This window comes from Neoarius graeffei, chromosome 19 (assembly GCF_027579695.1).
Source record: "Neoarius graeffei isolate fNeoGra1 chromosome 19, fNeoGra1.pri, whole genome shotgun sequence".
NCBI classification, from domain to species: domain Eukaryota; kingdom Metazoa; phylum Chordata; class Actinopteri; order Siluriformes; family Ariidae; genus Neoarius; species Neoarius graeffei.
In genome coordinates, this window is record NC_083587.1 from 18,325,221 (window position 1) to 18,339,171 (window position 13,951).

At 39.9% G+C, this 13,951-nt stretch overlaps 1 protein-coding gene across 1 annotated transcript; it reads right to left on the minus strand.

The window, feature by feature from the left end:
- Window positions 1-1,788: 1,788 nt before the first annotated feature.
- rrs1 (ribosome biogenesis regulator 1 homolog) lies at window positions 1,789-4,096 on the minus strand. Its single transcript, XM_060900831.1, has one exon. The coding sequence runs from the start codon at window positions 4,082-4,084 to the stop codon at window positions 3,044-3,046; it is 1,041 nt and encodes a 346-aa protein (XP_060756814.1). The 5' UTR covers window positions 4,085-4,096; the 3' UTR covers window positions 1,789-3,043.
- Between the last annotated feature and the right edge of the window lie 9,855 nt (window positions 4,097-13,951).

Consider the following 13,951-nt stretch of genomic DNA (forward strand, 5'->3'; position numbering starts at 1 on the left):
ACTGTTAATATTATAGTCAGGCTGTCTGTTGTTGCCCAAATGAGGATGGGTTCCCTTTTGAGTCTGGTTCCTCTCGAGGTTTCTTCCTCATGTCGTCTGAGGGAGTTTTTCCTTGCCACCGTCGCCACAGGCTTGCTCATTGGGGATAGATTAGGGATAAAATTAGCTCATGTTTTAAGTCGTTCAAATTCTGTAAAGCTGCTTTGCGACAATGTTTATTGTTAAAAGCGCTGTACAAATAAACTTGATTTGATTTGATAAATGAAGTGATCTGATCATTTCCCCGTGATTTCCAATCCTGATCCTGAGGTCCCACTCATTTTTTTTTTCATATTTTCTTGCTCTAACACAGCTGACTCACCTTATTAACACATTTACAGGCCTATATGCTTACGTGTGTGTGAATGTAAAATCTCCTGCTGAAATATACTGAAGAATTCAGGTTCAAAGAAATTACTATTTAGTTTTTCTTTTGTTTCATTGGAAAATGGAATATAAAACCCCTCCCAGCTCTAATATCTCTTTGACCTTTGCCCTCTCTCCATCTGGCTCAGTGCACATTCGAGGTCCTCGGAGGCTGCTGTCAACTCAGCGAGTCTGACTGATTTTGATTGTCCCTGTATATTCCTGTCCTCCGTGGCAGGATGGTGATGTTTTGATCGTTTTTACAGCAGTCAACAGATGGTTAGCCCCACTCTGATCCCCCACTTCCCTGAAGCACTTGTGTGAGTGGTCAAACAACATCCATCAACTAAATGAAGGATGGATTTATGGCGTCATTTAGAAAGACCCAGCAGCTCCAGAGGATTCATGCAGATGTGTGTTTAATATAACAAAGTAAATGATTAGGCTTAACATAGGCAAGTTAAAAACATTCTGCGTAATGAATCATATAGTGAATAAAAATTCATTTTCTGTTGTAATACTGAACAGCTTGGTTTCTGCATTTGGGATGAATAAGTGTTTCAGAGAAATTTTCTCTTTAATGTCAAACAGAAATATAAATAATTTTCCACCCACTTCTTATAACCAGAGGCACTAAATTCTAATATATTCATAAAGAGTCTTCAGATTTTACTCTTTAATCCTAAAGCAATCAAGCATGATCACGTTTTACTGCACAACACAGTTAAAACTAAAAATCCTCTTTGAATGCTTTATTAATTGCTAATACTGATTTATCTAAAAAGTTTTACTCTCAGCATACAGGGGGCTGCAAAAGTAGGTATACAATAAGGATTATTCCAGTATTATAATAGTAGTGCTAGGTTTCATTTAATACTGACGTTTTGTTTTTCATTACTGTATACCTACTTTTGCAGCCCCCTGTACATTTCCAAGCACAATCACCCCATAATCCACCTATTAAAAAAATGCAATTACCGTTAACACACACAAAGAAGGCAAGTTATACTTAGATTTGGTTTGGATTATAGCATCACTTTTTTTTTTAGTTAAAATAAATTTTGATACACATCTTGAGAAACACAGAGAACCATTAAGGGAATGTGATATAGAGGGGGGAGGAAACCCTACTTCACAAAAATCAAATATCAAAATACAATCAGAAGATTGTGGCTTCAACCTCTAGGACTTTCAAGAGAACCACTGTTGAACCTTTAACTCTCATTTAAATCAGCTTAATTATTAGTTGCTTTGGATAAAAGCTTCTGCTAAATGAAAGAATGGGCAAAAAGTGTAATATTCACTTTAAGACAGGAGATTCTGTCTGAGATTTTACTAACAAAACAGTAGAGCTCAAAGACTTTTGTTAAATATCTATTTCCTAAATAAAAAGTGTTTAAGATGGAAAAAGAGTTACAAAAAAAGGAAAATTGTCAATATTCAAACATCATTGTGTATTCCAGCATTAAGGATGCAATACCACAACCACAAGGGGGCACCAGAGCCTTATTTACCTTTTTTTTTTTAAATAAATGTTGCACTTCTGTTAAATCTTGAACTAATCTTTCTCATGTTATGAAATCAGATTATGTAATTATGTCTAGGAGAGCACATAGAATAATTGCCATTTTCTTTTATCTAAAAATAATCACCCTGTTCAGTGAAAACAAATGTGAAAGTGAAATAATAGGAGTGATGCTGAACAATAGACAATTGTTAAGGCTCTTTGACAAACTTTTAATTAGAGGGAAGCATTAAACCCGTTATGAAGTAGTCCCATTAAACATGATGATTCTGATAACATTCAAAAACCTTTGTGAAAAGCAAAAAAAAAAAAAAAAAAAAAGTATTCCTAGACATGGCAGAACCTGAGACACCAATAGCAAAAGTCCTCCAGTTTTCTCATGGCAGATAACAATTACAAGTATGACTCATAAAACAAATTAATACATGTCTGAAGTAATTTTAGAAAACCATGAACACATTCTGATACTCTAGACTGTCAACACCACTTTAAAAAAAAATTGAAATCTTTTCAGATTTGAGATTTCATTTCAAAAAAATACTTGGTCAATATGACATTGCAATATATTAATTGATTTAAAATATTCTAATGCATCAAATATTGTTAAAGGCTATGATTCGCTGACAAAGGGTCAACCAAAGAGGGGGAAAAAAAAAATTTACTGCAACAACAGAAGTGGTTATAATAGAAGTGCAGACAACACTCAAAATTCTCAGAAAGGTGTTATTGCAATATCATATCAGCATGTACGTTCTCAGAAATAAAGGCAGCAAACTGTACCTTTCCTTGTCTCTGGAACAGTGCATCACAGGGATGTATCTTTTGTACCTTTAGTATGCATCTTCCATCCTTAATAATAATAATTTAAAAAGGGTACATAATTTTTCCACAAGGACCACTGATGCATCTTTAAAGCTTTGCACTAATTAAAGCTACACTGCATGCATCTTTCCATGGAACTACACACACTAAAGGTACAAAAGATGTATGCTTGATGATCGCACCCCAGTGACAAGGAAAATGCTTTCTTTCTGAGAGTGAGACAGGCTCAGGTGTGTTTAAAGGTTCAAATACAAGAAGTGTCAGATTTTACGAAAGCTTTATGAGTCCATTTCAACGCCTGCCCTGCTTCATCGCAGGTTTTCGTCCTTTGCCTTTGGAAGCTCCCCCCTTCCCTTTTCCTTTCCCTCTTGGAGCATTTCGCCTCCCTTTTCCAGGCGTGTTCCCTCGTCGTCCCTTCTTCCCCTGCCTCCTTTCTGAAGCTTCACTGTCTTCCTCCCTCATCTGCTTATTCACCGCTTTGGTGATGTCCAGCCGAGGTCTCTTGCTCTCAATTACTTTGAGTATCTCCAGATGCTTCTGCTTCTCTCCAGCGAAGTCACCGATGAGAGGCTGGAACTGTCTCTTTTTGCCTGTTTTTCTTTGGGGTTTCTCTTTAGGAAGTCGCTCCTGGAACTTGCCCACTGATGCTGTGGAGCTTTTGGCCACACTCACAGCTTTGGCCAGCTCTGCTTTGGACTGCTGGCCGGTTGGAGCGAGTCCCACACCGGGCACTTTCAGCTTCTGCGCCCTGGCGATGTTCCTCAGACGGTTAAACTCGTTCTTGGCCACTCGCTCTTTCTTGGCCTGGTTCCTTTTGGCGAACTGGTCCTCAGAGGGATCCGCATTTTCAGGCACCTCGATCAGCCATTCCTTCGTGTGATCTTTGGCTCGTTTATATCCCCAGCGTCTTCTCCACTCTTTATGCACTTCATCCCACACCAGATTAGTCTTCTTTTTCTTCTGGATGCCTTTCAGTTTGGCGAACTGCTCCCATTTGGTCGGGGGTCTGGGCTTGGGGGCAGGTTTTTCTCGGGGTAACTGGGTGATGGGATCCGGCAGATTGACCACGAGAACCTCCTCTACTTTCTCGCTTGGATGTTTCCAGATCTCATTAATGAGGAGCTGAGTGTTGTCTCGGGCCAGTGAGCGAAGAAACTCGTCTTTATTTTGCTGCTTAAACTCCCGAGTGTTGATCGAGGTCTTGTCAAACGCCAGCAAGTTTCCGATATCAAACTCGAGGTCTAATTCTTTATGTACCGTGATACTTTTTAGCCTTTCTGCTTCGTCTTTTTCGGCTTTAGCGAGCACGTCTTCGATACTGCACGCCGCCATCTTGGATACAAAATTCCCATGTGCGCCTCCTCTTCTTCTCTTATCCTGAGGCAGCTGAAAGACACTGAAAGGTTTATTGGTGCCCCCTACTGGACTACAGCGCAAATTTTACTTTTCAAAAAAAGATGCATCAAGTCAAGTCAACTTTATTGTCAAATATGCTATACATGCTCGACATACAGCACAGATGAAATTTCAGTCCTCTCTGACCCACGGTGCAAACAGGCAATGCAATAAATAAAAATAGAATAATTGAAAAAACAAACAATATAAACAGTATAAACACTCTAGATAAGAACTAGACGTAGACTAAACACTCAGGCAAACAATATAAACAGTATAAAACACTCTAGATAAGAACTAGACATAGACTAAACACTCAGGCAAACAATATAAACAGTATAAAACACTCTAGATAAGAACTAGACATAGACTAAACACTCAGGCAAACAATATAAACAGTATAAAACACTCTAGATAAGAACTAGACATAGACTAAAAACTCAGACAAACAATATAAACAGTATAAAACACTCTAGATAAGAACTAGACATAGACTAAACACTCAGGCAAACAATATAAACAGTATAAAACACTCTAGATAAGAACTAGACGTAGACTAAACACTCAGACAAACAATATAAACAGTATAAAACACTCTAGATAAGAACTAGACGTAGACTAAACACTCAGACAAACAATATAAACAGTATAAAACACTCTAGATAAGAACTAGACATAGACTAAAAACTCAGACAAACAATATAAACAGTATAAAACACTAGATAAGAACTAGACATAGACTAAACACTCAGGCAAACAATATAAACAGTACAAAACACTCTAGATAAGAACTAGACGTAGACTAAACACTCATATATATATATATATATATATATATATATATATATATATATATATATATATATATATACACACACACACTTTTTTTTTTTTTTTTACACACACACACGTAAATTGGTGCAAATAAACAGTCAAGGGCACTTGAGGTATAGCAGTGCCCTTGACTGTTAAAACCATTTTCTCTTGAAAACAACAAAAATTGTACTCCCCTACAAATTAAACTTCTCGATTTCTAAAAAAAAAAAAAAAATCAACATTTGTCTCATATTCAGTGAATTGAAATAACCCATTCTCTACCATCTCCATGACCGGACACTCATCACATCTCCCTCAGTTGTCCTTCATCATCATTCCTGGTGCTGAATTTGATCCAAATTTGTTAATTTGCAACTTAAAACAATTCCTAATTTGTAATTCTCTCATGTGATGAAGAAATGTCCACATACTTTTGGCCTTAGTGTATCTGATGCATTTCTTATTCTGACCGCTAGATGGGGGTGTTGGATAAATTTTAACATTTTACACTCTCGGACAGGCAGATGGGATGGAGATGAGAAAAATACCTTGGATTACTTTCAAGAAAACTAAATACTATTACCTTCTGATCATCTTTATAGCGACAGTCCAAGCTGAGCAATAGATTTAGACATTTATCTATTCAAAAAAAGTGAAGTTGAACTCTGCAGGATTATAGATTAACTGAGAAACTCACAAATTCTAAAAGAAATGCTCAATAATATTAAACTGATTAAATGAATTCAATTACAGAAGTAATCCAATAAGCACTGTAGTGTTTTTAGAGCCTGTGGATGCTTTTGGGCAGTGGTGGTTCAATACTTAAGGCTAGGTTATTGTTGGGCCCTTGAGCAAGGCCCTCTCTCTCTCTCTCTCTCTGCTGTATCATGGCTGACTATGTGCTCTGACCCCAGCTTCCTAACGATCTGGGATATGTCAAGTCAAGTCAAGTTTATCTATATAGCGCTTTTAACAATAAACATTGTCGCAAAGCAGCTTTACAGAATTTGAACGACTTAAAACATGAGCTAATTTTATCCCTAATCTATCCCCATATATGCAAAGAAAAGAATTTCGCTGTGCTGTAATGTATATGTGACAAATAAAGGCTTCTTCTTTTTCTTTAAATCATTAAAGTCCCATTTACGAATAGAATGCTTGCATTTTTTTAGCACAATGGACAGAAAAGCTTGTCCACTAGCCTACTGGCCGTCTTCCTCATTAAAAACCAGGCCTATTCCTACATTTCAGGTCTAGGCCTAATTATTTCATTCCCAGCCAAAGCACAGAGACACTTTGAAGCCTCGCCCCCATCCCTGGGGAGTGCACACAGAGGGAGAGGGACATTTTGTGAACTTAGTGGTAGAAGGAAGCTGATCCTCCTTTGTTTCTCTGCAAGCTCCCTCCTCTCTTCTCCCTCATTAGTAAGGGGTCCATTTTCTTCGCTAACTAGACTTGTGAACACAGAGGGTAACAGTAAGTTCCGCTCAATAAAATTCTCCACCGATTTAAAAATTATTAAAGTTGCAACATTCCTAATTCTCTCTGTCCAAAAGACAGCAGGGAGCCATGCTGTACCTCAAACTGGCAATCAGACTGTGCGATAATCAAAGTAACTGAAGGATTTTGAGAGAAGTTGTTCTTCCCAATTTGGAGATACGACAGCTGGATTGGAATCAAACCTGCATTTTGAAGCAGTTATAATGATATCAGATCATTCATAAACATGTAGAGATTTGTGTATCTTCAGAAATTATTTCTGTATGTGTTGAATATCGGAGTGCTATAATTACATAAGACTATACAAGATATACAAGATTTATGCATCAGAAAAGCACTAGGAGTGCTTTAGTACGTCAGAAATGCATGCACGTGCTGGTATTCAGACTAAATTGCAAACTGCATTCATACTTTCATTTGTTGTATAGTCTTATTTACAGCAGGTTCATGTTTTAGCAAGGATTATGAAAATATTTTTTCGATGCCACCACTTTATGATTTGAATCCCTAACGACAGGAATATCATGCTTTATGAACTCTGCTTTATCAGATTTAAAGATACCTTTTGTGAACTTTCCAGACATTTAGCCCAGAAAGCCTTGCAATGAGGCATCCTTTGCTTTCAAGGTCAGTGCATAGTGGATCACTTCAGTTCATCACAATGCAAAGTGTCTAAATGCTGGTTGACTCTCTCTGGTGCATAATGTAAATAAGACATCAGTGTCATCATGTGTCTGTTATATAAGTCCACTTGAATGTTCATGGGGATTAATTTGCAGTGCAGAAAAAAGTCAAACATTTGTTGACTCACAGCTAGAACTAGCGACGAAGCCAAGCTGTGATTTTTGCATTTAGGAAATGTCTACGTATTTGTGAATGACATTGTTTTATTTTGAGCCCTGCTAATTAAAGGCAATATTAAGTCTTGCCATGAAAGTCAGGCTGCTGATGGCTATGGAAATGAGAGCAGGAATGCCGCTGTGCCACACGCCTGCAGGTATGATGATGGTGAGAATCTTAATAAGAACTGAACGAGCACATTTGCTCAAACAAAAGCTCCTTTTTTTACTCAAAGAGTGATTGCTGTACATGATCTTAGACACATTTCTCACAGCAGGAGGGAACATACCTAAAAAAAAGACTAATAATAGCCTAAAGCTGACAACACCAAGCTCTAATGGTACGATTACTTCTCACATTCATGATTGCATTACATTCTGATGTGCACACAACTTTACTTCCTGACATTGCATAATTGCCACTCCAGGCATGATATCTACTATGCATGTTTATTATCTAACATCTACCTCTGCATATAGACTGTGGTGAGTCGTGACTTCACGTGTCACAAATCAGCCTTGGGAAGACGTGTATCCCAGTAAAGGTCACACTGTTTGAGTATGGATTATGGGATAATCAATCTTTCAGAGGTCACATGTTCAATGAGCATGGATTACCGTGATCCAATAATGACGAAACTCAGTGATGTCACATGGCTTAAAGCACAGCTCCACCCTGAAACTCATTAAACATGCTTATATTGAAATATTTGTAATGTCTTTAGTGATTCTAGTGCTAATTTGTTTAATGCCAAGATGTTTGGGAAAACCCAAAACTCCTGGACTCAAAGGTGCCTGTTCATTATAAACATTAATCTGCATGTTATTTAGGGTGGATTTTTCCTTTAAGTGGATGAAAAACTGTCACTGACTCCCTGACCTTGATTTATTTATTTTTAATTAGATGGAAAAACCTAGGAGCATATCAAGGAATAAATGATTTCACCATGGCTAATCAGACTGAATCAAAAGTGACATATTTGATAATGGATGTGTTGTGTATATCTATTTATATTCGTGCATTGTGTAAAAGTAAGAGCTTCTTCCCAAATACGGAAAGCCTCCAGGGAGCAAGTATTAGCAAGTCCAAAGAGATGATGAGCAAATGTTGAAATTTTTGGATTTTCCAGCAGAGCAATCAACCTTGAAAAATATCATAAGCCTGAAATTTTAAAGGAGATAAGAAGATCAGAAGATCAGAGGCAAGGTGAGTTGAAGAAATGGAAGCACATATCTTAAAAGATGACATTGAATGTGGTTAATTATGACAAAGACAATCCGTATGCGTAAAGGAGATCCGTGATTGATCAGATCTTTCATCGGAAACCCCCCCCCCCCCAAAAAAAAAATGCACACACCCTTTCAGGAATGCATACAAATCCTGATTTCAGTTCCATATGTATTAAAGGAATAGTCCATGATTTAGTCCATAACATCTGTAAAGCATGTGTGGTTACTACAGACAAGAATTTCAACACGATTCCTTGAATGAGAAAAGAACCGAAAACCTGTTTACCGAAAACAAAAATGTGCATATAACAGAAAAGCAGCTGTTCAATTCTGTGGAAGGTTTTCTTGAATATTTCAGTGAACTGTATTTGAAAACAAAAAGGTCCTGGGTTCGAGCCCAGTGGCCGGCAAGGGCCTTTCTGTGCGGAGCTTGCATGTTCTCCCCGTGTGCGCGTGGGTTTCCTCCGGGTGCTCCGGTTTCCCCCACAGTCCAAAGACATGCAGGTTAGGTTAACTGGTGACTCTAAATTGAGCGTAGGTGTGAATGTGAGTGTGAATGGTTGTCTGTGTCTATGTGTCAGCCCTGTGATGACCTGGCGACTTGTCCAGGGTGTACCCCGCCTTTCGCCCGTAGTCAGCTGGGATAGGCTCCAGCTTGCCTGTGACCCTGTAGGACAGGATAAAGCGGCTACAGACAATGGATGGATGGATGTATTTGAAAATGAAGCTCTAAATCTGTACAATTCACATTTTCACAGATATGTTCCTTGTTCTGAGGGAAATGTTTGTAGCGTATTGGATGCTGTATGGATTTTTTTTAATGTGTTGCTCTGGTGTTGTTGGAAAGCTGGATAAAAGTCCATAAGAAGCGATTCAGAATGTAGGACGTCTCTTCATGTCTATCTCACCAGAAAACCTTTGTTTCAAAACAAGTTGTAGGTTCAAATTAATTTTATATAGTCATATATTCTTAAAAAGGTTATTAACAGAATTCATCAGCTGTCCGTAGACTTCTATTACAAGAGAGTTTGTTGGTAAAGAGGATCTCTGTTCTTTTCTCACGTTGCCTGAATCTTGTAATCACACGTATGCTATAAATACTGTGGTTTGAGATTGGATTAAAAAATGCTGGAGCGTTCCTTTAAGTTTTTTAGCAGGGAAGAAAGCAGAGTTGAATCTGGCTGGTGCTAATCAGCACAGTCATGCAACAATACCAAAAAACACCTGAACACATACCACCGTTAAATTATATTTCCTCTGATATTCCTTTCATCCTGAAGAAATTCTGACGTAGTGAGACAAATATGGCTATATTTGGACAAAACTTAAGAAGGATGAGGTGTGTTTAGACTTTTCTCAGGAATGTCATTTGTACACACCCAATACAAGTAATTCTGAGTTTGAACTGTGATTTCCTTTTTCCAAAAAAAGTGAGTTCTGATGCAGGATTGGTAGTGAAGCTGATTTACATGATGCTGTGCTCCATAGAAATGGTTGTAAACCAACAGACCCAGAGCAGAGTTTTTCATCGCTGGGTTTGTACAATACAGCTAAAGTGTGGTGGATGTTCTGGGAGATGCGGCAGACACAGAAGAGAGGACGTCTAGGCAGGGTGGGAGGAGAGCAGGCACACTAGCTGGACACGTTCCTAGAAAAGGCCCAGCATGTGAGCCAGAGTCCTTGAAGTGATATTCCAAAGTGCGTTTTTTCGCCACCTTTTTTTCTTTCATGCTTCAGCAGCAGCCGTGTGGTTCATGCTGTGGTCTGGAAAGAATATAACAGAAATGGCAATAAGCCCAAACTGAGGTCATCCCTCACCCGACTAGCGTGCAGGGCATTGCACCAAATCCAGTGGCACTACTCACTAAGGGAAGCCCTCAGCCACGTTTTCACCCCCTGCTGTTTATAAACCTCACAAGTCTGACACTAACTACAATCCACAGTGTCAGTAAAGCTAATGATGCAGCCTGTAATTATTAGTTCCCAAGCCATTGGATTACATGCTCCTGACTCCACTCAAAATCAAATCCAGGACCAAACAGGAAAATAACAAGTGTGTAAATATGTGGTGTTTGTGTCTGTGGAATTGCAGCCAAACTTGCAACCCTACGTTCACATACTATAGAGGATGTGCAGTCACGTGACCCGTCCGTGTTTACTCCGCCATATTGGACAGCTTCAGGATTGTTTACCTTGCGCGAGCGTAATGGATCCAGGGAGTAATTCCCAAGAAAATTCGGAAAATACCCCATCTACATCGCGCGATAACTTGTCTAAGTTTGTTCAGCATCTTGAAGATGACGTGAGGCAGCGTTATGTGGAAAAGTGTTCCAGGTTGGGGATTGCAGATCCGTACAACTTGCCGCAATCCTTGTTCAGGGAAATTCGGAGCTGCGGTGCCGGCGATTTGCCCGATCTGGCCTACCATGACATTTACAATTTTCTCGTTAATCGTGAATCGTGTTACACTGGCAAAGCCCTCAAAGCTTACAAGAGCCTGGAAGCTTATAAATATTTTGTTGCGGGATGGGTATCCCAACTATACCTCTGGAAGGTTCCGAAGAAGAATGTCTACTTGATAACCTCACGGGTAAGTGGCATTAAGATGTTTATCATAAAGAGACTATGCAGGACATTTTATCGTAAGAATGTTCGAAATCTAAACTCAGTTCCAGATAATGACAGGGTTGTAAATATGTATGTTTTTCATCTCATCTCATTATCTGTAGCCGCTTTATCCTGTTCTACAGGGTCGCAGGCAAGCTGGAGCCTATCCCAGCTGACTACGGGCGAAAGGCGGGGTACACCCTGGACAAGTCACCAGGTCATCACAGGGCTGACACATAGACACAGACAACCATTCACACTCACATTCACACCTACGCTCAATTTAGAGTCACCAGTTATCCTAACCTGCATGTCTTTGGACTGTGGGGGAAACCGGAGCACCCGGAGGAAACCCACGCAGACACGGGGAGAACATGCAAACTCCGCACAGAAAGGCCCTCGCCGGCCACAGGGCTCGAACCCGGACCTTCTTGCTGTGAGGCGACAGCGCTAACCACTACACCACTGTGCCGCCCATGTATGTTTTTGTCTGAAAAAAAATATCACAAATCACCGACTATGCAGTTATCATTCAATCCGAAAATCAACTTAACAGATGTACTAGGAGTATTGAATTAGAAGATTACACCTACCTGATATGAAGTGTTCACTACAAATTCGGCTGGTAGAACTGGGGTACCAGTTTTCTCTTCGCACAGCAGACACCCATTTTGCGTGTCTCTCCTCGTCTGTGGGGAATCTATAAAATGACGGGCCCTCCTTTTGGCCCTGTCTATTGGTACAACCAAATGCTGAAGAAGATATAACCATTCTCGAAAGATCTACTCCCACACACTTGATAATTAGAACGGGTTCGTCTAAGTTCTATGCGCGGCCATGCCGTCCAAGATGGCAGATAAACAAATATCACGTGACCTCATGACATCACGTGCACGCTCTCTATACACGTGTTTTGCTGACATGTAAAACATGAACCTTGCCTTCCTTTAATGAGAAAAAAATCTTTTAAAGGCTCTATTTAAACCTTTTATAAATTACAGAACTGTATACAGTATGAACAGGTGTGTTACACCGCCTGCTCCTCCTTAGTTGCTTTATTTAGCCTTGTGGATACTCTTTGCAATTTGAAAAATCTTCCTGCCAAGTTTCAGTTTTATGTTTGGAATGGCTGTGTTAAAGTGCATATCCTTGACCAAATTTTTTTTTTTATATGAAAGTATGTCCCTTTACACACTCATCCAGAAGGGTAATTTTGCACAAGGCCATCTGTCTACAGCAGAAAAAAATAAAATACCAAAACACGTCTGGAAAAATCCCAGGGGAGTCTGGAGCCAGGTTCATGATGTCACCTGTGAAACCACCAGCAGGCTGCGAGAGCTTGCACGGTTTCAGTGCACAGCCTGTGTAGCCCAATTTTGCATTGAAATATGGAATTGTCACCTGAGCGCAATGTTACTTCACCTTTGGATGAAGAATCTAATTTTGCTACACCCTCCTACGATACATCTGTTAACCATTTTAATAATTACATGATAACGTTGAAGAAATTTGCAGAAAACCACCAGGTCGTTTTCTCATAAACAAACCAGCACTGACGTAGGATTCAGAGGGAGGCGTCCCGCACGTGACGTCACGAAAATCAATGTTTCCCGGGAAATCCAAATGCCAAGTTTTTCAGAGGTGTACCAATTCGCCTCAAATGGCTTGATTTCAACTGAATTCTTCTGGTATTGCACAAGGTAAAAAAAATTGCACAAAATGCAAAATGTGACAGATATTTGACCAAAGTTTAATATAAAATAGGAGAATTACATTGATCTTGCTCCTGAATTTACCCGTGATATGCACTTTGAGGAATTTTCAATCAATATGTCCTGAAGTGTTTTATTCTTCTTATAAAGCAGCAATCCCACAATGTTAATTTTTTGATTCATTAATAAACAACGAGTCTCTCTTCTCATCTCATTATCTCAAGCCGCTTTATCCTGTTCTACAGGGTCACAGGCAAGCTGGAGCCTATCCCAGCTGACTACGGGCGAAAGGCGGGGTACACCCTGGACAAGTCGCCAGGTCATCACAGGGCTGACACATAGACACAGACAACCATTCACACTCACATTCACACCTACGGTCAATTTAGAGTCACCAGTTAACCTAACCTGCATGTCTTTGGACTGTGGGGGAAACCGGAGCACCCGGAGGAAACCCACACGGACACGGGGAGAACATGCAAACCCCGCACAGAAAGGCCTTCGTCGGCCACAGGGCTCGAACCCGGACCTTCTTGCTGTGAGGCGACAGCGCTAACCACTACACCACCGTACCGCCCGAGTCTCTCTTTTGTTTGTAAAAATATAACAATGGGGGCAGCCATGGCCTGAAAGTTAGAGAAGCAGCCTTGGGCCCAAAGGGTCACCAGTTTGATTCCTGGGATTGGCAGGAAAAATGTGAGGGGAGTCGAGTGAACGAACAGCACTTTTCATGGCTGAAGTGCCCTTGAGCAAGGCACCTAACCCCCAACTGCTCCCCGGGCTTTGTAGCACAGCTGCCCACTGCTCTGGGTATGTGTGAGTACTCATCGCTCACTTGTGTGTGCATGTGTGTGTTCACTGCTTCAGATGGGGTAAATGCAGAGGAGGAATTTCACCGGGCTTGTGTATATGTGACAAATAAAGGCTTCTTCTTCTCAAAGTATACTTCATAATGTGTATTGTTCCATTGAATTGTGCTGATCTTCCATGAAATAAATTATTATCACTTACATTATAGCAGCTGTAATAAGTTATAGCACTTACATTATAGCCGTCATTCCTTCACAAGCATCTCTTTCTGTCTCTCTTTCGAAAAAAAA

Bases quoted from the DNA above. Each gene is read 5' to 3' on its own strand.
- rrs1 (XM_060900831.1), bottom strand. From the start codon at position 4,084: ATGGCGGCGTGCAGTATCGAAGACGTGCTCGCTAAAGCCGAAAAAGAC.